Source organism: Alosa sapidissima, chromosome 8 (genome assembly GCF_018492685.1).
Source record: "Alosa sapidissima isolate fAloSap1 chromosome 8, fAloSap1.pri, whole genome shotgun sequence".
In the NCBI taxonomy this organism is placed as follows: Eukaryota; Metazoa; Chordata; class Actinopteri; order Clupeiformes; family Clupeidae; genus Alosa; species Alosa sapidissima.
In genome coordinates this window covers 29,184,302-29,210,545 of record NC_055964.1, presented here as the reverse complement: position 1 = coordinate 29,210,545, position 26,244 = coordinate 29,184,302, and the positions used below count along the sequence as shown (strand labels likewise).

The following is a 26,244-nucleotide window of genomic DNA, read 5'->3' as shown; positions in this document are numbered from 1 at the left end:
TGAGATAATGAGATTAAATATTAATCCGCCTTTTGGTTTTTCATGAGAAAGGCATTATCTTTGGTCTATGCAAATTTGGCATGGCAAAGGTCCTATCTTTACTCTGTATGTCTGCTCATGGTTGTATGTGAAAACTGGGTGGACTGATATGAGGTGGTATCAGGATGTGATTGCAGGACTGAGGGCATCAAGGCCAAACAAGGCCCCTACCTCTTTAATGTTCCTGGTGAGATGCATGTGCAACAGCAGTGTCTCAATCTAATGGAACATGGCGCTAAAGATAAAGACTGAGTGATCCATGCCACTCATCATCCCTGATGCTACCTGCCAACCTTCGCCTGTACAGTACCTGCTTTGTTGTTCACTGATTTAACGTGGCAGTTACACTTCCCTCAGATTTCCCTGTAGCTAAATCACTGAAGCAAAGGGCTAACAGCATAACATTGATTAGTTTGATCCCTGCAGGAGGCACACACTCATGACTGAACATTGTGTTTGTGTGCCTCAGTTAGTTGTTGAACATAAGGACATAAGGAACAGGAAAACCAAGATCACCTGATGGTGGCTGAAGGAACGTTTAACCTGTTAGAGAGACTTCCTCTTTTGGCCTGGCATATTAAATGTTGTAAAATTAGAGAGGTAGAGTCACTGATCAGTTGTGCCTTACAGAAACATACTGTACATCTGTTGACTATAGATTAAAAAATTGAAAGTGTAAGGCAATATGGAGATGGAAATCTACAGCAATGTATCTACAACATTTTCTCAAGAACCTACAAATACGGGAAACAGGAGCCCACAAGCAGTTGCAGGATCAAAATACGTAAGTACTAACAAGAACATATAAAAGGCAGAATTAGAAGAGACTACTGCTAGACTGAATAAAGCTAGCTTATCCACAGTAAATGCATGGAAGGGACTCTACCTATCTATTAAAAACACTCTGTGCAATTGAAAATATTGCTTTATTAATATGATGTATTTGCTTACTTTTTATCTATTGCTTTATCTGCCCTTTTGGTTATTTTATGTATTTTTTATTTATTTTTTCCCTCCTTTTCGTTATTTTATGTATGTTGTGTTTACTGTTTGTACCATTTTTGCAGAAAATGTGAATAAAAAACATAATCACAAAAAAATAAATGCGTGCCAAGAAATGTGGAGGGTGGGTTTTGTCCCCTTGTGATTTAACATCACTCTACATCTCCACGATGGGCTCTATTTATTTGTTTGTGTGTCTGTCTAGCGCTTTTCCAAAGACACTTACAAAGACCTATTTACTAATAAATGGGTGTCCAGAAACCTGGTGTTATGTTTTAAACCCGCAGCCAGGCAGCTATGGCAATACACTCTGGGGACATGAACACAGGGGCTCACGTAGTCTGTACCAACAGTACTTGGTAATCTTGAGAAATGGAGATCTATGTGAAAAATCGCCGGTTGTCTTTAAAGTGATTTTACATCACTCTGCTTCTCCCATTGCGAGTCCCTAATCGTTCATTCGCTTCTGATAACTAGTGGATACAGCAGCAAAAGAGTTTAGCACAGTTTAGCGGCTGGGGTGGTTGCAGATATGAAGAGTAAAACAGTGTATGATTAACACCTATAGACCCTTTCAACAAGGTAAACAAAAACAATGCTTGAACGTTCTATTTGGGCCCCAATCTACTTCCTCTGCATTAAGATAACATATGGAATGTATGGAATGTTAAAAAGGAAGTCTTGTGGGGCCAACTATGATGCTGATAATGGAACTCTCTTGAAAGGGTCCATACCCATGATCAATTAAGAAACATCCCTTCTGAACTATGCACCTGGCGCAAAGACCATTTTTAAGACTCAAATGCAAAAAATTCAGACACACCCTAAATGTTCATGCGCATCACACTTCAGACTGTATGTTATAGGTTGCTCAGTACCATACATGTATTGTTAAAAGATAACTTTAACTTTAACTACAGTATAACAACATAAGCATTTGTTATCGTCATAGTTTGTGTGGCCGTTGTCATAGTTATTGTTCTTTGTGTGAATGGCCCTTAACAGACACCTGTTTTTCAGACATGATGCAAATCTGTGATGCAGATGAAGAGCAAAAACTGTTGATGACCAATGTCACTGAAGAGTCAGGGCAGCTTCCGATGAATCTCACAGATGTGATTGAAGATGGAGACATCCTACAGGCCAATTCCACTGATCTACCTGAAGAGGGAGACATACTGCAGTCTTATTCCACTGATCTAGCCGAAGAGAAACAAGAACAAACCAATTACACTAGATTACTTGAAGAGAGTGCTCTACAGACCAATTACACTTCTCTAGTTGAGGGAGACCTGCTACTGACCAATTGCACTGATGTGGTTGGACAGATTGACCTATGTTTGACCAGGTACCGCAATCTAACTGAGAGGAGTTCACCGCTGAATGTTCCAGTTGGGTTTAAATCCAGTCAGGTCTAAATAGCTCTAATTTCACCAGCTGGCTGGAAGTATTTTCGCTCCAGCATCTATTTTTTCTCCACTGTGAGGAAAACCTGGTATGAGGCCCGGGAGGACTCCAAACAAAGAGGAGCCGACCTGGTGATCATCAACAGCAAAGAGGAACAGGTAGAGACAGTCATATGCATGTAAACAGACCTGCTAACTAAGAGAAGCTCAGACCCTATGCTATGTTGAAAACATTTACAAAATAGTTTTGGAAACTTCTTTTCAAATGAATGAACCACAGAACATTATTCGGAGAACATTATCTGGTTGCTTTAGATGTTGGAGTTGTAAATGTAAATGTAAAAGATGTAAATTGGTAAAAAACAATTGTTTGTTTACCTGATGACATTGACAAACGGAGATCTATGTGAAAATCGCCAGAGTTCTCCTTTACTGTAATAATGTATATTATTCATAGCTTGAATTATTACATTTCCCTTGAAAACATGGCAAAAAGATTTTTCTGACTATTTACAGTTTTCTTCTTTATGCGAGTAAACAAAGTGGCCATGCTTGATGGTGATGTCCATTAGTTAACACTTGCCCCATATTACATAGCCTATATAGAGAAAAACCTTCAAATTTGAGAGAGAGGTAAAGTCTACTCAGACAAAATGGAGATATATTTTTCTCCTAGTTTAATCACCAAAGAAAACACAAAGAAGAAGAAACAGGCTATGTATGAAATTTCTTTTACTATCACAGACCTTCCTCTCAGTTCGTCGAACTGAAGGCTGGATTGGTCTCACAGACAGAGAAAGAGAGGGGGTGTGGAGGTGGGTGGATGGGACTCCATTGACAAGAAGGTGAGTGAGGAAATCACCATAAAGTCCATCCTCTCTGTCTATCGACTCTAGGAAAACACACAGATTTGTGTGTCAACTCCTTAAAGTAGAATCATGAGCTATGAATGATTTATGAATGGTATATTAAAGGAGAACTCTCTGAGTACTGTTGGTGCTAAAGAAGCCAGGCAGCTATAAGCGCTACACTTTGGAGGCATGAATATGGGGGCTCATGAACATTCCCCCAAAGTTTAGCACCGTAGCTGCCTGGAAGCTCTTACTCGACAACCTCCACTTGATCTAGGTCAAACCAATTGTTTTCGGGTTTTCTTCAGTACCGACAGTACTTGGTGATTTCGAGGAACAGATTTATGTGAAAAATTTCTCTTTTAAGCAGTGCAGTCCTTGATTTACAGTGCTGAACAGTGCAGGTTCATATCAACGATGGACAGAAACTATCAGTGAGGCATTCAGAGTACATTGTAGGCTGTAGACTGCAATGTACTTCTCATTTACAGTACTGAAATGCCTGTCTTTTCCAGTATACAGTTTTTCACAATTGATAAAACATATTTTTTGAAAACCTTCCACCCTTTTCTCTAAACTGTAAACTGTAAATAATTTTGCTTTAGTCTTTTTTTGTTTTTTAGATGCAAAATGCATTTACTATAATGTAAACAATGAAAATATCTCCTGGAGCTATATGAGCACTCACAGTGTTTTCCAATCACTGCTCAGTATTGTTTTTATTTTGATCTGAAGATAGTGTTTGGTTTTGAGCACAGGTGCAACTGTTTTGAGGCAATTTCTCAGTTTTGCAGAGGTTGGCAAAGGTTTTGGGAAGGTAGTTTGAAATTTGGGATTTGTGTTTATAGTTTTGACTTAAACTCTTAAATTCAGGCCCCATTTTGAGTGTTTTGCCTTACATTGCACATCATTTACTTAAATGGACACTGCTTCCACATACTTTGGCCCATCATCAAATACGTGGACTCTTTGGAAAGCTGAGACCCAGTAGAATACTCAGAAACAGTCAGTGTGATGTACTGGCAACGGCTGGAATGTTGTTTTGCCTTTGAGCCAGTAACATACATCTCTGGAACTGCCCACATTTGGGAACTCTAGGTCACTTGAAGTGACCTTGAAACACAATTGAGGCCTGAAACCAGGTCGTGTGAAGCTGTAACTCAAAGTAGATGACTATAGAGTAAATATGGATTTTTCACAAATTTATTTGTGTTGAAATACCTATGCGTTTAGCTCAGTATCATTTTTAGATAACAGCCACAGTAGCAGATTCATATGTAAAAGAAATCCTTTTTTTATTTTATGACAATCACTGCCATGCAAATGTAGATACAACTAGAATCTCCAGAATATTAGCTTTCATTTGACACCAAGATTACAGTATGCTTCTACTCACAGGTGTTCTTGCGCAGTAAGACTTTTATTGTCAGTAGGCATTAGAACATTTCCCATCAAAATGTAGCTACGAAACCTTTTTCATGACATTTGAGGGGTGTTCTGTAGGAGCTGTTACAAGCCTGACTCAAAGCAAGCAACAGATTAGGGAATGGCCACATGCGGAATGGCGATATATATTAGATTTATTAAATGAATAGAATTTAACAGAATGGGTTAAGTAAAGTCAGTAATGGAGTTGGCTTTGAAAAATAAAGCAATCAGTGTAATGCAGTGTAGTGAATAAGCAAAACAAAATCCTAAACGGTGCGGGACAGAAGGAGCGGCGGCGTCGACAACCCGGTCTCGTCTGCACGACTCCAAACACCTGCGCCCAGCTCACCTGTAGGAGACAGACGCAGCACACAGACAGGAGGAGGAGCCAGGCAAGGCCGTGACACTTACGGTGCAATCGCATTTCACCGTAAAGGTCCGCTTCTCAGCTATTCGGATATCCGGGTCTCGTCTTCGAGTAATTTATTTCGTCAGTCATCATGTTCATTTTAATGAATAGGAAGGAAATTTAAACCATAGCCAGTAGGGGTTACGTCATTTAGAGACCTCAGACCAGCCTCAGGAAGTGACGTCAATTCCGGAAATAAGTACATAATTTACTTTACTCTTTATGGAGAGTGACGTCAATTCCAGAAATAAGTACATAATTTACTTTACTCTTTATGGAGAGGGAGTTAAGTCATTTTGAGACGGAGTGACCATCGCAGGAAGTGCGTCATAACAAAGGGATACCAGACCCTCGTGTAACAGCTGTACTCGGTGATACTGCAGGACTTCCTGGACTCGTCTGAGGCTGGTCTGAGGTCTCTAAATAACTTAACCCCTACTGTCTTCGAGGCTTGCTGTATGCTTGAGTTTTGTCAATCAAAGCTGGGGTGCCTGAACCATTGGTCGCAGAGACACATGGGTGGGTTCAATCTGACCGGGAGAGTCACGTGATCACGCCGATATGCGTGATACCCATAGACAGTAAAAGAAATGGACGAACAGACTCCGTCGTTTTCAATGGGAGCGCACTGACACAAATTGAAAGTTTTTTCAGTTGGTCCCCCCAGTACTGCGCAGACTCAGACTTAACTTCATAACGTTAGCCATCGAACTGAATCTTGAATATGATAGATACACAGAAATTATTCTCACACTTCCTTCGCCTTCAAAGTCATCAAAGTTAAACATTTATTTATGTATTATTATTAATATCATCCTCACAAGTGATATCAGGTCGTGTTAATGTTGAAACTACCACACATGATCATCTTTAAAATCAGTCATGGTAAAACAAAACAAAAAAGTTATAGCCTAGAAGCTAATCTTCTTTCCACTTTTCCGACCTACGGTCAATCGAAAACCTCTGAAATGATTATCGTTGGTGCCGTTAGTGCCGTTTTTCATTAGGTTTACTTGCCTTTCAAGTGTGTTGCGGGCAACAACGACCCAACCTGTAAGAAATTCGAAAGGACGTAAGTCTGCATTAAACTATTGACCTATCCATATTGAGCTTGCAGAAACCACAATCAAATATTCGATTTGTCAACGACAACCAGGTGAAAGAGACAAATTCACAGTTTGATAAGATGTATAGACAAATAGCAGTTTGATAAGATGCATAGTGAAATTAATCAAATACAGTAATGCACAAAACACATTTTGTCATAGAAAGCTTAACATTGAGCGATTCCCGAGACTCTTAGCTTTAAAACGAGGTATAGTACGACTATGTATTCATGTTATGGTGCATAAAATTGATTGTACAGTAATGGGGGAAGGAGGGGTGAACTTGTGATGAGGTCGGTGCCGGTTTCGTGAGATTTAATAGTGAAGGGTGTCAGGTTAAAAACATATATATATGTTTTAGCAATTGTGAAAAACTGTAACATGGTTTAACATGGACTGCCATACCATTCAGTCAGATATAACTGCTGTTGGAGGGGGAATAAAAACTGGTAAAAGGCAGGAAAAACTGCTAATGTGTAACACCATCTGTAAGTTCTTTGTGGTAAAATCTAATTATTGTTTCAGGTACTGGTGGTCAGGCCAGCCAAATGACTACCAAGGTAACCAGGACTGTGCCCGTCTCTACAATACTAAATGGGATGATAAACCATGCTCTACACACTATGTGTGGACCTGTGAGAAACAGGTTAAATTTTAGTAATTTTATTGTAATTTTCTCACTCAGTATTCTGTGAAACTCAAAAGTAGAATTTCTGCAGTAATCAGCTTACATTTTTTGCAACAAAAGTTCTTACAACCTTGGCAGGGTTGATTACTGCAATGGACTGTTCACAGGCCTTCCTAACAAGACTTAAACAGCTTCAGGTGATACAAAATGCAGCAGCTAGGATTCTAACAAAAACTATAAGAATTGACCACATTACTCTAATTCTTAAGTCCCTGCACTGGCTTCAAGTAGCCTAAGTTACAGAATTGACTTTAAAACACTATTGCTTTGTTTATAAATCAGTAAATGGAGCAGGACCTACAGTAAATACCTATCAGATATGTTTCAGCAGTACACACCTTCTCGTCCTCTCAGGTCCCAGGTGAAAAACCTGTTAGTAAAACCTACTGTTAGAACTAAACATGGTGAGGCAGCTTTTAGCTGCTATGCGGCTCAGTTCTGGAACTAACTTTCAGATGACATCAAAAAGGGCCCAACTGTAGCCTGTTTTAAATCTAGACTTATTACCAAACTGTTCATGCTTTCTGCTAACTGTGCTGAGTTACAAATTCTGAATCTGCCTTGATAATTATTCTACTTTATCTTTTATTACTTTTATTACTTTTATTACTTTTATTACTTTTATTTGCTTACCGGTATTATTATTCTTTATTTTTAAACGATTTTACCTTGTGTGTTTTATGTTTTCTTTTTATTATGATCTTTACCTTTTTGAACTATTTTTTGACTATATTGTCCTTCTATGCTTTTATTTGTTATTATTGTTTGGTTTTGTTTATGTAAAGCACATTGAATGACCTCTGTGTATGAAATGTGCTATATAAATAAACTTGACTTGACTACAAAAAAACATTCTTACAGAACTAAAGAAAAATAGAATCAGAGTTATCAATGCAATACTGTAAGTGAATATAATCTAAACAAATCAAAGCTGTAGCAACAAAAAAAAAAAAAAAAAAAAACAATTAGGCTACTGGAGAAATGCTATTGAGTGTGTGTATGTGTGTGTGTGTGTGTGTGTGGGGGGAGGGATTATGGATGCTGCCTTCCGTTCAGATCTGGCCACAAGTTCTCGTCGACATCGCAGGCGATGTGATCTCTGCCAACCCTGGAAATCCATTGAATTGTCTCTGCGAGACATTCTGGCAAAGAGCAATGATGCACGTTACTTTTTCCCCTTGTATTCCGGGGAATCAGCTAAACTGATGAAGACAGCGCTGCAACGTTGGAGGACAGTACACAATGGTCGTAGTGTTATCCGATTGCGTTGAAGTCCGAAATCATTCAGTGTAAACATGGTCTAGTGTTATTCCGTTTATGTTGTCTATGTGGTCTATGTTATATTGCGTGCAGTGAGATTTTTATATGCATGCTTGTTGCCGCCCCTCGAGTTGGGTCATTACATTGCTCTTTGCCAGACCCTCAATCTTTCTAGATTATCAGGGTCTGGATTTTTCAGGCTAATCTCTGCCTAGGCAACGGGGAAAATATCACCTTGTGTGCCATATCCACCCTTGAACTGATCCCACTTCAATGTCTCTGCATGCCCCTTCCGTTGCTTGCTAAAGAGACATGCAGGTATATGGTTGGTGGTCATATACTTTTCATTGGCCCACTGAAAATAAGTCTTCAATAGGTTTTAGAAATGGGAAAAACACAGAACTGTACATAGGCACTCAATGAAAAAGTGCACACCTGAAATATTTTTGTATGCTAAGCCTTTACTATTTGATGTTCAATTTTTTCTGTAAGTGTTGTCCGGTATGAATGTATTACCAATTACCAGATGTGCTTGCATTTTGAAAGTGTTTCCCAATGATAACAAGAGATTTCATTTTTGAAGAAAGTATCTAATGTAAGAAACAGTGTGTAGTGTTTCGCAATAAGTGTGTTGCAGAATTGCAAACAATGTGCAATGCAAAAAATGTGTTTAGGCTATGTTTACACAGTGTTTAAGGTATGCTTTAAGACGTTTAGGTATTGAGGCTTTGGTGTAAGCATTTGTTTTTAGTGTGTACGCAATGGACAACAACTGTAAGTGTCCCACAGACATTACCCATATTACCTGAGTTTACCCTACAGTATGTGTGATGGGTTAAACCGGGCCCAACATTTCAGACTGAGCATCATGACTTATCACAGCTTTTCAAGTTCCATTGACCCAGGGGCGTTACGGTGTCTTCAATATTGGGGGGGGCAGGGACAGATACTGCCCCCCCCCCCCCCCCCCCCCAAAAAAAAGTTATGCTTGTGATCAAGGGCGTCAATGCTTGTGATCAAGGGCGTAACCAAGAGTTCAAAACATTCGGGGCTTCGCCTAAAACTCAGCGGTGGTTCGGCAGGACAATTTCGTAAATAATGTTAAAGGAGAATTCCGGTGTGATATTGACCTAAAGTGTATTGAAACATGATACCGAGTGTGAACGTATGTCTCATAGCCCATCTCGACTTGTCCCCTGCACTCCAAAATCTGGCGCTAGTTAGCCGATGCTACCAACAGCTTTTTCAGTAGTGGTGCTTCGGCATCGGGCTAGCCATGCAAATAAATCACTGTTTTACACCCATTTACGAGGCTCAATGTATCTCCACACTTCATTGGTAGACTTCCGAGGGCCCTGACCTTTAAAACGAGACATTGAGAACTTTGAAAAAGCACTGGTAGTTTACTTACAAGACGATTTATACAGACAGTATCTTCACGAAGTTTAACGTTTGCAGCCATCTTGAATTTAGTCACGATAAGTCGAGCAACGAGTAAGAATGAACAGGTATGATAAGGGATCAGATTCCAAAAATAATTCAGTGGAAATGCATGGATTCCAGTTTCTTCCAGTAGCAGCAACTGGAATCCATGCATTTCCACTGAATTATTTTCCATACAGTGAAAACTGTTTTGCTTACCTTGAAGTGGAAATGGCTTAAAACCCTTTAAGGTCTAAGCCCGCCCTATTACCTCAACCTATTCTTGCACTGACATAGTTTTTTATATTACCATGTCTACATTATACTTTACTCTCTTATTTGTCCATATTATTTATGCTGCATGGTCTCTAGACCTTATTCTTGCACTGTTGCACTGTTGGACTTTTTGCACCTTCACCATGACACTCACTCTCTTGAGTACCTTACCATGCACACAGAACTACAGGACTACTGTTGGACTACTTTTTGCACCTTCACCATGACACTCACTCTCTTCAGCACCTTACCATGCACACAGAACTACAGGTCTACTGTTGGACTGCTTTTTGCACCTTCACCATGACACTCACTCTCTTGAGCACCTTACCATGCACACATAACTACAGGACTACTGTTGGACTACTTTTTGCACCTTCACCATGACACTCACTCTCTTGAGCACCTCATCATGCAGAACTACAGGCCAGTCCCGGCCCTGTCACTGCAAGCGTCTCATGCTTGATCACCCTCAACCACACTGTGGATTTTTAAATTTTATTTATATAGTATATTTAGTATTTAGTTTTGTTAGTTTTTCTTATCTTCTACTGTCTCTATTGTACAGTGGAGTTTAGTTATATGTTTAAACATATATTTACCATTTCTGCTGTAAGTGCATGTTGTGTGTGATGCCTGTATGCTACTGAGACCTTGACTTTCCCCTTGGGGATCAATAAAGTATCTATCTATCTATCTATCTATCTATCTATCTATCTATCTAATGCTGTGCATATCATATTTGAGACATACATTTCTGAGACCCATTGCATCACCATGAGATATAAACTTTGCATAAAAACCCTGTTGTATACAATCTATTACTTGTCCACTGCCCCTTGTTGGATACCTTTTGCACTACAACAATTCTGACATGTGGTTTGTTAGAATTCAAAATGGCGGAATCTCATTAGTACCCTGCTGATTTTGTAAAGGTCAAGGATATTGGTAATTTTATACTTTTATGGTGAGATTTACCTTTACATATTTATCAATATTTTAAGATAAAAATTATATTGTTCAAAAAACTTAGAAATTTCTGAAAATTGTAAAATATAGTTTGGTGTAAAATCGAGCAGAAAATGTTTGTATCAAAATTGATACAGCAGGTATTTAGTGGTAAATCTTTCAATGGGCATAGTATTTTTTTTCTGAATGTTATATGTATATTATGTCTTTAATAGTCCATAATACAGTGTTTTAATGAATCAATTACACAATTTACAGATTGAAATCTGATATTTACAACAAATAATTAATAACTCTTATTCATAATTCATAAATATCTATGCTATGGCTAATTTATCGATGGCTAAAAGGAAAAAGTCTAAAAGGAAGTTCTCTACTGAATACATGTAACTAATACCCCCCCCCCCCCCCCCCCCACACACACACACACACACACACACACACACACACCTTCTTTCTTTCTACTTTCTTATGCTGATCATATCATTGTGATTATGCTTGCTGGCCAGGATTCAAACATTAAAACATCCTTCCTTTCTTCAAGCGGGAATTATTTAATGTCAATTTATTTATTGGTTAAAATAGCTGATATTAGTCATTCATAAAAGAAGTAACTTCAAATGTCTTTGTAAGACGTAGGACAATACCAAGATGTTTTCACATTAGACCAAGTGAGAATACACACATTGTACCAGACATAAAACAAATGATCAGAGAAGGCTTCATAAGACATAGAGAAGAGAAAAATCCTATTGTGACAAATATACAGTACCCGTCAGAAGTTTGGCATTATCATAACCATCTTTATGAGGTATAATCACATGGAATGCTTCTGAATTAATATGATTGAAAGAAAAGCAGACTCAGCATGTATGGGAACTTCTTCAAGACTGTTGGAAAAGCATTCCAGATGTCTACCTAAAGATGGTTGAGAGAATGTCAAATGTGTGAAAATCTCATCGATGCAAAATCAAGCTACTAGTCTAAAATCTAAAACATGTCTTTGTTTACACTTTTCTTGCTTACATAATTCTATATACCGTTACATATACTATTTCATAGTTTTAACCTTATTGGTTCTGATTCTACAATGGTCGAAATAATGAAAAATCCATGAACAACTGTGTCCAAACTTTTGACTGGTGTATCTTCTGATATACTGTATGGTGTCATGGAAAATCTATATTTGTCTTTCACAAGTCCATCTAAAGTGTAGTGAGCATTGTGCATCATTCCATTGTTTTCCATAAGTCTTGACACAGTCTTCACCCTTAACAGCATTGTTGGGTTCATTTTCCATCCAGAACCTAGAACAAATGAAGCGACAACATAAACTTACAAACATTTGCTAATGGTTACAGAGCCCAGGAGGTGTCATTGTCAAGATTTTTGTTTTGTATATCGAAAGAATGTGTGCTCGTAGTACAAAATTGTGCGCTCGTCTTAATAAGTAGTGCGCTCGTTTTAATAAAAATGCTTTAGTAAAATGAGTGCACATTCCCTCTATACACAAATGACACCTCCGGGGTTCTGTAATTGGTGCAACATACAAGCGTTGCTTTTATTTGTTATCAGCATTATTACATGTCATTCTCTGTTATATAGTTTTATATAGATATCGAATTAAAATGTATCATCATTATCTCAGGAAAACAAGTCATTTAAGTCAGGATCTCCCAGAAACAGAGTCTACATCACATGCTTATGGCATTTTAGGGTTTCCCAGGTTGCCAATATTACTTAAGATGTATTTTTCTTACTTTGTGATTGGTAGAGTCCCATCAACCCACCTCCACTCCCCCTCTATGTCACTGTCTGTCAGGCCAATCCAGGTGTCACGGACACGTGCTGAGATGAACTCCTTTCATTGAAAAAGAAAAACAATGTCTAATTCATTAAAGACTTTGAAGATCTTACAGATATATTTAAAGTGCATGTGTGCCATTGTCACAAAAACATCTGGAAAGCACTTCAGGAATATTTTGACAGATACTGTAACTACACAAGTACAACCAACTGACTGACTGTCCATCAATCCCTACATCTATCACACACACACACACACACACACACACACACACACACACACACACACACACACACACACCTGTTCCTCTTTGCTGTTGATAATCACCAGGTCAGCTCCTCTCTGTCTACAGTCCTTCCTGGACATAGTCCAGTTTCTGTCCTCAATGGAGAAGAAATAGAGGCTGGATTGGAAACTCTTCCATCCCACTGGCAGGATGTAGTAAGAATCAATTAGAACTGACAGCTGAAACAAAAGCCTCCCATTAACAAAATAACCACTGGTTAAAGATCAGTGATCATGTCTCTTATTGGTCAGGTTGTTGACACTTGTAAACTCGACTGAAAGACCGTTTGTTACTGGTTATACTCATGCATTGCTCATGTCTGTCTGCTTATTGCAGCTGAAGTTCTCACAGTGAAGATTCAGAAACACTTCAGTGTTCACCAGATCAGTGTCCCTCACCATCACCAATAATTGCACATGCCAATAGAATGACACCTGTGCTAACTCTGCTGTGAAATTCTTTTTATTGGGTAAACCTTTGGATTGTACAACATACTCTTTCACTTCATTACAAGACAACAATACCAGATTCATACTCACCCAGGTCATCAAGCTCCTTATGAAGCCTGTCTCTTTCATCAGCCAGAGTGGTGTAGTTGATTAGTAACAGCTCTGTTACTTCAGACATTTTGGTGTAATTGGTCAGCAAAAGGTCTCTTTCTTCAACCAGCGAGCCGTATCCCATCTGACACTCCTGTCCGTCATTGGTCAGGTTGTTGATGTCTGTAAATTTAGTATATCAAATACAGACTTTGTTGTTTGTATGTCTGTCTGCTTATTAACTGAAGGAATGAGAAATTCTAAAACTTACAGTTCCGGTCCTTGATTGTGATTGTCTGAATCACGTTCGATGCCGTTGTAAAATCCAGCACAAACATACACCTTGACCACATTCCGTTCTATATTACTGCTCTACCACAACTTTAATTTAACATTCAGATAGAGGAAATATATCTTGGCGGAAGAATGATTATCTAGGAACAACTCGTTATATTTCTAGTTGCTGTATATCTTTACTTTATGAAACTTTGTCAGGTATTTATAGTAACAGTTTTAGAAAAGCAATAAGCCCCGAGAGGACGTAGGTTACACTGATTCTACAACAGCTAAGGTGGGTTTTAGGCACTCCGCTAGCGCATTGTGCCTAACAACACCCCTTAGCTGTTGTAGAATCAGCGTAACCTATGTCCTCTCGGGGCTTATTGCTTAAGTAACTCACAGAGGAGACGCAGAGTGATGTTCAGAGTCACTTGAAGGAGACACAGCAGCCCAAAGGACACTCCAACTATACGGCAGGCTAAAATAAAAATCACACAAAACATGTTGGTATTTTATTATCACGCAACAAAAGTTTCTTTTAGCTCAATCATGTAACTGTAGCTGACAGAAGAAAAGAGCAGTTTTAGGTTCAGTGTCTTGCTCAAGGACACCTTGACATGGTCAAAAGGAGTCGGGTCCGACTCCATTTTCTGGGCCTTCCTGTTGCTCATCTACCTCCTGAGCCACCGCCAGCCCAGGCAGGGTTGTCTCACAAACAGAGTCAAACTGAAACTGCCTCTCACACACACACACATGCATGCACAAACAAACACAAACACAAACACACACACACTGGCAGTGGATACATGTGTGTACAGACAGAGACACACACACACACACACACACACACACATACGGTACATAAGCAAAGATTTGAGTATCAAACCGAGCATGTATGACTTGCTATTTATAAGGAGAGTTGTGGTCATCTAGTTGATCTTCCTTTTTCTAGTTCCGTTTTGTTCACACATCTTTTCTCAGCTTTTGGTAGCTTTCTGCTTCCTCAAATTAGATGGTGTGAAACAAGAGGGTAGTTATGCTATCTAATAAAACCTTTGTTACAAACTATGGGGAAAATAATCTCTTCTGTAACACTAACTCACAGGTTACAGAAATTGTTTTTTAAAAGCAGCACTATGTAGCAATATGCCACTTTTTGTGTTTTCATGGGCAACTAAACACTCTGGTATCGTCTTCAGATTCATGTTGATGGTGCATAGTTATATAAAGGATAAATGGCATCCGTTGTTACCACAACCATCCAGGCTATGCATAATCCTTTAGTTCTATGATTGGAGATGGTGAAATCAGGGACAAAATTGCATCTTGGTCACCCGAAAATCCTGCCATCGTTCAGTAAATGCAATCAAAAGAGTTTTGAATGTGAATGGCTTCAGATAACCCTTTAGTCTACAATTAATATTTAGTTGTTGTACTGTATTACCATTTAGTATTACCATATATTACAACCTTTTACTACAACCCTCAATATACCCACAGTGACAGTAGTAGTGTTTTTAGTTGGCTTCATCCCAATGTATCAAGATAGGTACAAGCATTGATTTAGATAAAGCGAACAATATATTTGTGGGATTGAAATGCTACTTGGTGAATTTAGGAAGCTGGTGTTGTCTCAGAGTTATAGGCCCATAACACAAGCACTTCATATAAAAAATCTAACAGACCTACAGACTATTAGCCTATTTAAGAATCTATCAGTCTACATTTAATACATTTTATTCTCATTTTATTGCAGTGTGTTTTTCTTTTTTGTCTGTACTTTTATCCTGCGTTCACAGTTCAGTTGCTAATTACACTTGGAGCATGATTATCGCTGGCTTGCATGTATGCAGTATAGCGTGTGTGCGTATTACATTACACATTTTGGCTGAAAAAAGAACACACACACACACACACCTTCTGTACAGATGAAAATACAAATATATTATATTCCTAATAAATTTATAACATAAACATGTTGATTTTATGTAACATTTCCTAACTGAAACTTCAATTATAACCTATAAGATGAAAAACAACGACTTTAAAAACTGTCATCATTAATGAATTATTCATAATTAAATTCTTTACATTTCTAAATGTGTCCTATGCCGAGTGTAGGCCTATGTGTAGTGTGAGCCTTCGTTTATGTACCTACCTCTCAGCTGGTTTGATCCTGCATTTGCTGATGTGTTCAAAATCTCTCTGTTGTCTTTTCTGTGATAATGATCATTATAGTCTTCCATCTCCATACGCATCTATGCTGCCTTTGATGATCTAATGCACAAGTTTAACCAGCACACATATATAGCTGCTCAGTATTGTTGCACAATTGTGTTGTGTCTTAAAGTAGGAAGTTAGCCTAGTTAAACTTTCCCCCACCCTAAACCATCAGCTAACCACAAAGTCACTGTACAGCTGTTACTGATCAACACATTAATTACTTTTTTGAGGGGTAATTTGAAGTCTAGTTACCAAACCTCCGACATCACACACACACACACACACCACAGGTGGTCACCTTATTTCTGCTATGTTATAGGACACATGTAGCCTCTACTTTCCCCTCACAAATTATGACTTATCAACAGGTCTTTTCAATGTATTTTTGCACATAACCACTTCTCGCATGAAGTGGAAAAAAATAGGAGTCCCTTTTATTCTCTAGCTGGGTTGTGGCTGCATAGCAGTTCGAGCAGATGCAACATACGCAATGTGTTCAAACCTTATGTCACATGAGAGTTTGGACGTTATCTTACATTATGCAATTTTCCTTTCCAATCACACAAAGTATCACACTGTTTAACGTTGTTAACGATGTGTAAAAAACACACAAAATAACATAATTTTCAAAAAGTCCCCCCCCCCCTTTTTGCCTGTATTGTGACAGGACTGTGAAGGGAGAGACAGGAAGCGGGTAGAAGAGAGATGGGGTGGGATCAGGAAATGACCCGCACTTGGACCAAAAATGTGGTATGGGCGCTGTGGCGCCCCCCAAAAATTATCATCATAAAGCATGAAATAAATACCTTGAAAGTCATTGTGGCAATGGTGTTTATCACAGATAAGAAGAAAGACCTGGTGTTATTATTCATAGTAATTATTTAATAATTTATTGTATTCAGAATTTATCATTTGGATACCAGATAGCTAGGTCTATTTAAAGACAATGCCCCACCTTGATCAGAAATGTTCTATACGCTTAATATAAGAGTGCATTGTGTTTGTCGGTATCAGTCTTTAAAATCCCATATCAGTTGGGGTCTACTCAGGATGCATGATTAGAGGATGTAATAATCAATGTTCCAGCTTCAGTCCAATCTGATTGGATATCTGGCACTGTGTTGTTTGCCGGCTGTCTTAGAGTGTCAGCAGTCAAATAGGTCTACAGTGTGAGCACCACAATCAGGATTGAAACGCACAGTGTGTGCTACCATATCGTATGCGACAGAATAAAAAGCAGTGTCTCCCTGTCTTAGGTGGGACCTACAACAGTAAATTGTAACAGTATAAGGCACCATTGCTGGATTGATCAACACGCTTTATTGACGATGTTTCAGTGGCAGACTTTTTGTGGCTTGGTAAACATCTAAACATATTAGTTAAAATAGCTGATATATTAGTCATTTATAAAAGAAGTAACTTCATATGTCTTTGAAAGAAGTAGGACAGTACTGACACATTAGGTCAACATTATACCAGACATAAAACAACTATCAGAGAAGGCTTAAAAAGACATAGAGAAGAGAAAATTCCTATTGTGACAAATATACAGTACATTATTTTATTCCACTGCTTGGTTGAACTTCCCATTGTCCTACGTAATTTAGAACGACCATTAACCGTATGTTATCTGCACACCTATGAAGTAGATCCATTTTTTTGGCCGTATCACACTTGTATATTAATTCGCCGAACTCGTTGTGAAGTTTAAATGAACTGTCATGTTGCATCCGAGCTGTAAAATGCAGACGTTCAGAACATTGCAACATTGTAGCATATGACGGAGGTGGCTTTTAGCTAGATGGATGACAGCAGGCTAAGTAAAATAGCGATGTTTCCAAGCTAAAGTTCATCAGAATCTTGAGATCACGGCCATTACTCCCCGGACGAATGCGATGGTTGTCCCACATTCGCACCACTGTGTCCAGCTCTTCCTAAGCCACACACCGATAGTGAGACAGACAGACAGACAGATACCAGTAGGATTAAGCACACACACACACACACACACACACACACACACACACACACACACACACACACACACACAGATCATGGAGTATCAGGCCTGAAAAACCTTTTCTAGATATTTTTTCTTAAAGTAAAAAATACAAAAGTGATTTGACCATAACATAATTGGTCAATGTTAAAAAAAAGTCAATGTTAGGCTACACTTTAAACACTGCAAAAAAAATGCAAGAGCTCGACTGTAAGCAGATACATGGTGAAGGCCTTGTGCAAATCCACCATTCAATGAAATCTAGTAGCCTAGCTGAAGCAGTGTACCAGCAGCGCATTTGCGCTCTGTCTAGCATAACTCGCAGCAAACATCTGTGATTGGCAGCCTGCGGTACGCACTGGCTAAGCTATTACGCACAACTATTACGCACTCATCCAAATGGAAAACGCCATTACCTGTACAATCTTTAGGAAACAGAACTGAATGAGACCCTTGTCGATAAAATCGCCACTGAAATCACCGGTAGCTTGAAACTCTCTGAAGACGTCTCTCCAGTAGTCCACATTCTGCCTCCTATACATCCCCCACCAACTTTCGATCCTCTGGTTTGCTGTGCTTCTTCCTTGTATAACACAAGGGGTACCATGGACCTCTCCAGTGTCATCTTCCCTGAAAAACATCTGCAGCCTGTTGGCATGGACATTCTCTGTCCCACGGTCTGATCTTAGGATCTTTGAGCAGCCTCCAAGTTTGGTAACAGCTTCAACATAATAGGCTGCAATGACGCAGGGGTTGCTATTGGTGGAGTTCGCTTTCATCCAAATAATGTGCCTTGAAAATCCATCAATGCACCCGTTCACGCCAATGCCAAAGGGGGTCAGCTTGTCATAAGAGTCCATGTGCCACATATAATTGGGCCCCGGAACACTGTAGGATCTCCTACGTAGCTTCTTACCTTTCCGAAGCGCAACAGCCTCGGGGTCAAGGGTGGTCTGGATCTCGCATACAGCATCCCGAGTGACACGGAGCCCAGCTAAACGGCACCTTTCATGCATCATTCGGTAGCCATGAAGCCGACCTGGCCCTTGCATCTGCTTTGAGATAAAATCAACGACCTCAGCTGGATCATTGTATCTCCGCCGGTAAAGACGGAGCCGGGCCAGTCTTCTGCGGAGGTGCCGCGGACTAATCTTAAAATTATTCCCAATTAGGAGACGCAGTGCTATCTCCCCCTGCGTCAACCCCTGATCAAAATATTCCCCTATCAGCTGGTCGATTATTCCTGACATGATGATGAAGGAAAAGGAGAAGTAGCCCACAAACTTGGAAGAAGTCAAGCAAAAAGGGGGCGTGAGTCGTGACAACCTTTCTCTAATGTGTTGTTTTCTCAAGATCTCGATTTAATTATGAAAAATAATGATATGACGTGGCCTCTCTCGGCTTCCGTAGTTTTAGCGATTAAAACGTAAAACGTAACGTTTAAATTGTAACAGGAAATGAACACAACGCAAGTGGCAACAGTGGAATAAGCGGGATAATGGACGACACGGTGGTCTGTTCACAGAAGTTAATGCACTACGAGGTTTAAACGGCCCACCGCTTCGCGTCGGGGCCGTTTTACAACCTCGACCGTGCATTAACTTCTGTGAACAGACCACCGTGTAGTCCATTATCCCTTACATAACCATCTTTATGAGGTATAATCACATGGAATGCTTCTGAATTAACATGATTGAAAGAAAAGCAGACTCATGTATGGGAACTCCTTCAAGACTGTTGGAAAAGCATTCCAGATGTCTACCTAAAGATGGTTGAGAGAATGTCAAGTGTGTGAAAATCTCATTGATGCAAAATGAGGCGACTAGTCTAAAATCTAAAACATGTCTTTGTTTACACTTTTCTTGCTTACATAATTCTATATATACACACACACACACCTGTTCCTCTTGGCTGTTGATAATCACCAGGTCAGCTCCTCTCTGTCTACAGTCCTTCCTGGACATAGTCCAGTTTCTGTCCTCAATGGAGAAGAAATAGAGGCTGGATTGGAAACTCTTCCATCCCACTGGCAGGATGTAATAAGAATCAAACAGAACTGAGAGCTGAAACAAAAGCCTCCCATTAACAAAATAACCACTGGTTAAAGATCAGTGATCATGTCTCTCATTGGTCAAGTTGTTCACACTTGTAAGATTTAAGGCTGAAAGACCATTTGTTACTTGTTTGTTACTTGTTATACTCATGTATTGCTCATGTCTGTCTGCTTATTGCAGCTGAAGTTCTCACAGTGAAGATTCAGAAACACTTGTCAGTGTTCACCAGATCAGTGCCCCTCACCATCACCAATAACTGCACATGCCAATAGAATGACATCTGTGCTAACTGTGCTGTGAAATTCTTTTTATTGGGTAAATGTTTGGATTGTACAACATACTCTTTCTCTTCATTAGAAGACAACAATACCAGATTCATACTCACCCAGGTCATCAAGCTCCTTATGAAGCCTGTCTCTTTCTTCAGCCAGAGTGGTGTAGTTGATTAGTAACAGCTCTTTTTCTTCCGACAGTTTGGTGTAATTGGTCAGCAAAAGGTCTCTTTCTTCAACCAGCGAGCCGTATCCCATCTGACACTCCTGTCCGTCATTGGTCAGGTTGTTGAATTCAATGTCTGAAAGACAGACTTTGTAATACTGTTTGTGTATGTCTGTCTGCTTATTAGAGCTAAAGGAATTAGAAAGTAACTCACAGAGGAGACGCAGAGTTATGTTCAGAGTCACTTGAAGGAGACACAGCAGCCCAAAGGACACTCCAACTATACGGCAGACTAAAATGAAAATCACATGAAATATTTTGGTATTTTATTATTACTTAAAGGGACACCAGGCAACGTTTTCGTGTTAATTAATCATCTTCGTAAGTCGGTATATGGTTAAATGACTTATTACGGGGCGAATGAAGGCTCTCTCGCCCGCCCCTACTGCCTGTAGGAAGAATATCCCACTTGCAATTCGGTGTATCCTACCCGGCGACCGAAGCAGGATCAGTTTACAGCAGAGGCAGGCTAACGAAACGCTAGAGATTGTTGCAAACGTGTGTATAATGGCAGAGCCGGCGAAGAAGCAGCGAAAACCCTTGACGGAAGACGCAAAGAAAAGGAAAAGAGCTTCAGACCGAGCGAGGGGGAGTTTCGTAGAGAAAAAGCATCAGGCTTGCCTGGTGTCCCTTTAACAAAAGTTTAATTTAGCTCAATCATGTAACTGTAGCTGACAGAAGAAAATAGCAGTTTGAGGTTCAGTGTCTTGCTCAAGGACACCTTGACAGGGTCAAAAGGAGTCGGTGGTCATTTTCTGGGCCTTCCTGTTGCTGGACTACTCATCTACCGCCACCCCAGCCAGGGCTGTCACACACACAGTCAATACGAACTGAAACTGCCACTTACACACACATACACACATGCACAAACAAACACACACACACACTCACACACACTCACACTGGTAGTGGATACATGTGTGTACAGACAGAGACACACATACACATATGGTACATAAGCATTGTACCGTAAGATTTGAGTATCAAACCGAGCATGTATGACTTGCTATTTACAAGGAGAGTTGCAGTCATAATATGTACATCTAGTTGATCATCCTTTTTTTCAAATTCCATTTTGCTCAAACATCTTTTCTCAGCTTTTGGCAGCTTTCTGCTTCCTCAAATTAGATGGTGTGAAACAAGAGGGTAGTTATGCTACTGAGGGGCTGCTAAGGGCTGTCACACACACACAGTCAAACTGAAACTGCCACTCACACACACACACACATGCATGCACAAACAAACACAAACACACACACACACTGGCAGTGGATACATGTGTGTACAGACAGAGACACACACACACATACGGTACATAAGCAAAGATTTGAGTATCAAATCGAGCATGTATGACTTGCTATTTACAAGGAGAGTGGCGGTCATAATATGTACATCTAGTTGATCTTTCTTTTTTTCAAATTCCGTTTTGTTCACACATCTTCAGCTTTTTGCAGCTTTCTGCTTCCTCAAATTAGACGGTGTGAAACAAGAGGGTAGTTATGCTATCTAATAAAAGCTTGGTTACAACCTATGGGGAAAATAATCTTTTCTGTAACAATAACTCACAGGTTACAGAAATAGTTTTTTAAAAGCAGCACTATGTAGCAATATGCCACTTTTTGAGGTTAGTTTTCATGGGCAACTAAACATTATGGTATCGTCTTCAGATTCATGTTGATGGTGCATGGTTATATGAAGGATAAATAACAACAACAACACATTACATTTATATAGAGCTTTCCTCAACACTCAAAGTGCGTTACATGGAAGGGGGGACCTCACTAGCAACCACTACCAATGTGTAGCACCCACCTAGGGGATGATGCACGGCAGCCATGCGCCAGAACGCTCACCACACACCAGTTTAAGGTGGAGAGTGAGGGAGTGAATTAGCAAATTACAGTGTGGGATGATTAGGGGGCCAGATTGAATGAGCCAGGTTGGGAATTTAGCCAGGACACCGGGGAACCCCCTACTCTTTGTGATAAGTGCCATGAGATCTTTACTGACCACAGTGAGTCAGGACCTTGGTTTAAAGGAGAATTCCGGTGTGATATTGACCTAAAGTGTATTTAAGCATGATACCGAGTGTGAACGTATGTCTCATAGCCCATCTCGGCTTGTCCCCTGCACTCCAAAATCTGGCGCTAGTTAGCCGATGCTACCAACAGCTTTTTCAATAGTGGTGCTTCGGCATCGGGCTAGCCATGCAAATAAATCACTGTTTTACACCCATTTACGAGACTCAGTGTATCTCCACACTTCATTGGTAGACTTCCGAGGGCCCTGACATTTAAAACGAGACATTGAGAACTTTGAAAAAGCACTGGTAGTTTACTTACAAGACGATTTATACAGACAGTATCTTCACGAAGTTTAGCGTTTGCAGCCATCTTGAATTTAGTCACGATAAGTCGAGCAAAGAGTACGAATGAACAGGTATGATAAGGGATCAGATTCCAAAAATAATTCAGTGGAAATGCATGGATTCCAGTTGCTGCTACTGGAAGAAACTGGAATCCATGCATTTCCACTGAATTATTTTTGGAATCTGATCCCTTATCATACCTGTTCATTCTTACTCGTTGCTCGACTTATCGTGACTAAATTCAAGATGGCTGCAAGCCAATATTTTGGTATTTTATTATTACTTAAAGGGACACCAGGCAACGTTTTCGTGTTAATTAATCATCTTCGTAAGTCGGTATATGGTTAAATGACTTATTACGGGGCGAATGAAGGCTCTCTCGCCCGCCCCTACTGCCTGTAGGAAGAATATCCCACTTGCAAGTTCGGTGTATCCTACCCGGCGACCGAAGCAGGATCAGTTTACAGCACAGAGGCAGGCTAACGAAACGCTAGAGATTGTTGCAAACGTGTGTATAATGGCAGAGCCGGCGAAGAAGCAGCGAAAACCCTTGACGGAAGACGCAAAGAAAAGGAAAAGAGCTTCAGACTGAGCGAGGGGGAGTTTCGTAGAGAAAAAGCATCAGGCTTGCCTGGTGTCCCTTTAACAAAAGTTTAATTTAGCTCAATCGTGTAACTGTAGCTGACAGAAGAAAATAGCAGTTTGAGGTTCAGTGTCTTGCTCAAGGACACCTTGACAGGGTCAAAAGGAGTCGGTGGTCATTTTCTGGGCCTTCCTGTTGCTGGACTACTCATCTACCGCCACCCCAGCCAGGGCTGTCACACACACAGTCAATACGAACTGAAACTGCCACTTACACACACATACACGCATGCACAAACAAACACAAACACACACTCACACACTCACACTGGTAGTGGATACATGTGTGTACAGACAGACACACACACACACATATGGTACATAAGCAAAGATTTGAGTATCAAACCGAGCATGTATGACTTGCTATTTACAAGGAGAGTTGCAGTCATAATATGTACATCTAGTTGATCATCCTTTTTTTCAAATTCCATTTTGCTCAAACATCTTTTCTCAGCTTTTGGCAGCTTTCTGCTTCCTCAAATTAGATGGTGTGAAACACGAGGGTGGTTATCCTATCTAATAAAAGCTTGGTTACAAACTATGGGGAAAATAATCTTTTCTGTAAAACTAACTCCCAGGTTACAGAAATTGTTTTTTAAAAGCAGTACTATGTAGCAATATGCCACTTTTTGAAGTTAGTTTTCATGGGCAACTAAACATTCTGGTATATTATTCATGTTGATAGTGCATAGTTATATAAAGGATACATGGCATCGGTTGTTACCACAACCACCCAGGCTATGCACAATCCTTTAGTTATGATCCAATGAGAGAATCCAGGTACAAACTTGCATCTTGGTAACCACCAAATCCTGCCATCATTCAGTAAATGCAGTCAAAATAGTTTTGAATGTGAATGGCTTCAGATAACCCTATAGCCTAAGATTAAGTTGTTGTATTACCGTATTGTTTAGTATTACTGTATATTACAACCTTTTACTGCAACCCTCAATATTCCCACAGTGACAGTAGTAGTGTTTTTAGTTGGCTTCATCCCAATGTATCGAGATAGGTACACACATTGATTTGGATGAAGTGATCAACATATTTGTGGGATTGAAATGCTGCTTGGTGAATTTGTGAGGCTGGTGTCTCAGAGCTACAGGCCCATAACCCAAGCACTTCATATAAAACATCTAACAGACCTACAGATTATTAGCCTATTTAAGAATCTATCAGTCACATGTATGTCTACATTTAATACAATTTATTGTCATTTTAATGCAGTATGTTAATCTTTTTCTTCTTTTTTGTCTGTACTTTCATCCTGTGTTCACAGTTCAGCTGCTAATTGCACTTGGAGCATGATTTGGCTTGCATGTGTGCAGTAGTATATGTGTGCGTATTATTATGGCAGAACACACACACACACCTACTGTACAGATGAAAATACAAATATATTATATTTATAATAAATTGATAATATAAACATGTAATTTTTATGTACATGTTCTGAGACTGTATCAATTCTAAACCTATAAGATGAAAAACAACGACTTTAAAAACTGTGATCATATTAATTTTCATTTCTAAATGTGTTATATGCCGATTGTATGTGTAGTGTGAGCCTTTGTTTATGTACCTACCTCTCAGCTGGTTTGATTCTGCATTTGCTGATGTGTTCAAAATCTCTCTGTTGTCTTTTCTGTGATAGTGATCATTATAGTCTTCCATCTCCTCCTTACGCATCTACGCTGCCTTTGATGATCTAATGCACAAATTTAACCAGCACACGTATACAGATGCTCAGCATCAGCTATCCACAAACTCATGTGCCATAGCACTGTGCAGCTGTTGCTGATCATTACAGTATTTACATGTCCATACTTTTTTGAGGTCTGGAGAGGTCATCTGAAGTCTAGTTATCGGACCTCTGATATCTCTCTGTCTCTCTCTCTCTCAAACACACACACACTGTGGGCAGTATTGTCCTATGGGCAGTATGTCTGTTACATGTATAAAATATTCTGATTTATGTATTTCAATACAAAATACTATTTTGTCACTTTATTTTTTACTCTTTGAGGTATGTACTGTGTGTGATGATGTCATAAAAGCGCAAAATGATGCATGGAAGCTAATTGGTGCTGACTTATTCCAAGCAGACACTGATTTTGACCTGATTATGGCCCAGAATCAGTTGGATCCAACAAACTTTTTATTTAATGTTCAATTTATTTATTATTTGTGGCTTAGTAAACATCTAAACATATTGGTTAAAATAGCTGATATATTAGTCATTCATAAAATAAGAAACTTAAAATGAATTGAAAGAAGTAGGACAATACCATGTTTGTTTTCACATTAGGTCAAGTGAGAATACACACATTATACCAGACATAAAACAAACTATCAGAGAAGGCTTCATAAGACATAGAAAAGAGAAAATTCCTATTGTGACATATACAGTGCCCATCAGAAGTTTGGCATTATCATAACCAAATTCATGAGGTATAAACACATGGAATGCTTCTGAAATAACATGATTGAAAGAAAAGTACAAGGATACAAGGATACAAGGAAGTTTATTGTCACATGCATATAGTTACTGGAAGTAAGAAATGCAGTGAAATTATGTCTGGTGTCAGCCTATTTGTGCATTAATGGGGGGGGTAAAAAGTGCAGTAGAAGAGGGGTTTAGTAGATTAAGTGGCAAGGGCTGCATAAAAAAGGTGGGGGAGGATTGGGATTGG

At 39.5% G+C, this 26,244-nt stretch overlaps 4 protein-coding genes across 7 annotated transcripts; 1 reads left to right on the top strand and 3 right to left on the bottom strand.

The window, feature by feature from the left end:
• Positions 1-2,112: 2,112 nt before the first annotated feature.
• Positions 2,113-6,899, top strand: LOC121715761 (CD209 antigen-like protein E). The gene is made up of 4 exons (XM_042101674.1): positions 2,113-2,125; positions 2,479-2,606; positions 3,192-3,292; positions 6,767-6,899. The coding sequence occupies exons 1-4, from the start codon at positions 2,113-2,115 to the stop codon at positions 6,897-6,899; spliced, it is 375 nt and encodes a 124-aa protein (XP_041957608.1).
• Positions 6,900-11,406: 4,507 nt separating this feature from the next.
• On the bottom strand, positions 11,407-16,141 carry LOC121715454 (CD209 antigen-like protein C). 4 transcript variants are annotated; one of them, XM_042101212.1, is made up of 7 exons: positions 15,926-16,134; positions 14,168-14,245; positions 13,610-13,671; positions 13,489-13,525; positions 12,964-13,091; positions 12,617-12,717; positions 11,407-12,163 (listed from the first exon to the last, which is right to left on the bottom strand). In XM_042101212.1, the coding sequence occupies exons 1-7, from the start codon at positions 16,023-16,025 to the stop codon at positions 12,037-12,039; spliced, it is 633 nt and encodes a 210-aa protein (XP_041957146.1). In that variant the 5' UTR covers positions 16,026-16,134; the 3' UTR covers positions 11,407-12,036. The 4 variants fall into 4 exon arrangements, with proteins under 4 accessions (XP_041957146.1, XP_041957145.1, XP_041957144.1 ...); XM_042101211.1 differs by having other exon boundaries at positions 12,647-12,717; positions 13,489-13,671; positions 15,926-16,138; XM_042101210.1 differs by having other exon boundaries at positions 13,489-13,671.
• A 994-nt stretch (positions 16,142-17,135) lies between these two features.
• On the bottom strand, positions 17,136-19,295 carry LOC121715760. The gene is made up of 3 exons (XM_042101673.1): positions 18,406-19,295; positions 17,861-17,924; positions 17,136-17,152 (listed from the first exon to the last, which is right to left on the bottom strand). The coding sequence occupies exons 1-3, from the start codon at positions 19,237-19,239 to the stop codon at positions 17,136-17,138; spliced, it is 915 nt and encodes a 304-aa protein (XP_041957607.1). The 5' UTR covers positions 19,240-19,295.
• Positions 19,296-19,717: 422 nt separating this feature from the next.
• Positions 19,718-25,298, bottom strand: LOC121715759 (C-type lectin domain family 12 member B-like). Its single transcript, XM_042101672.1, has 5 exons — positions 25,138-25,298; positions 20,696-20,773; positions 20,429-20,617; positions 19,888-20,015; positions 19,718-19,723 (listed from the first exon to the last, which is right to left on the bottom strand). Exons 1-5 carry the CDS (start codon positions 25,238-25,240, stop codon positions 19,718-19,720), a joined length of 504 nt encoding a protein of 167 aa, XP_041957606.1. The 5' UTR covers positions 25,241-25,298.
• Between the last annotated feature and the right edge of the window lie 946 nt (positions 25,299-26,244).

Coding starts and splice junctions, on each gene's coding strand:
- LOC121715759 (XM_042101672.1), bottom strand. CDS start 25,240: ATGCGTAAGGAGGAGATGGAAGACTATAATGATCACTATCACAGAAAA. Junction 20,774..25,137: donor AGAATCAAACCAGCTGAGAG/GTAGGTACATAA, acceptor TTTTCATTTTAG/TCTGCCGTATAGTTGGAGTG. Junction 20,016..20,428: donor TAAGGAGCTTGATGACCTGG/GTGAGTATGAAT, acceptor ACATCCTGCCAG/TGGGATGGAAGAGTTTCCAA.
- LOC121715761 (XM_042101674.1), top strand. Junction 2,607..3,191: donor TCAACAGCAAAGAGGAACAG/GTAGAGACAGTC, acceptor TTACTATCACAG/ACCTTCCTCTCAGTTCGTCG. Junction 3,293..6,766: donor GGGACTCCATTGACAAGAAG/GTGAGTGAGGAA, acceptor TTATTGTTTCAG/GTACTGGTGGTCAGGCCAGC.
- LOC121715454 (XM_042101210.1), bottom strand. CDS start 16,025: ATGCGTATGGAGATGGAAGACTATAATGATCATTATCACAGAAAAGAC. Junction 14,246..15,925: donor AGGATCAAACCAGCTGAGAG/GTAGGTACATAA, acceptor TTTTTATTTTAG/CCTGCCGTATAGTTGGAGTG. Junction 12,164..12,616: donor GGGACTCTACCAATCACAAA/GTAAGAAAAATA, acceptor CATTTGTTCTAG/GTTCTGGATGGAAAATGAAC.
- LOC121715760 (XM_042101673.1), bottom strand. CDS start 19,239: ATGTCAGGAATAATCGACCAGCTGATAGGGGAATATTTTGATCAGGGG. Junction 17,925..18,405: donor GTTTCCTAAAGATTGTACAG/GTAATGGCGTTT, acceptor TGTGTGGCTTAG/GAAGAGCTGGACACAGTGGT.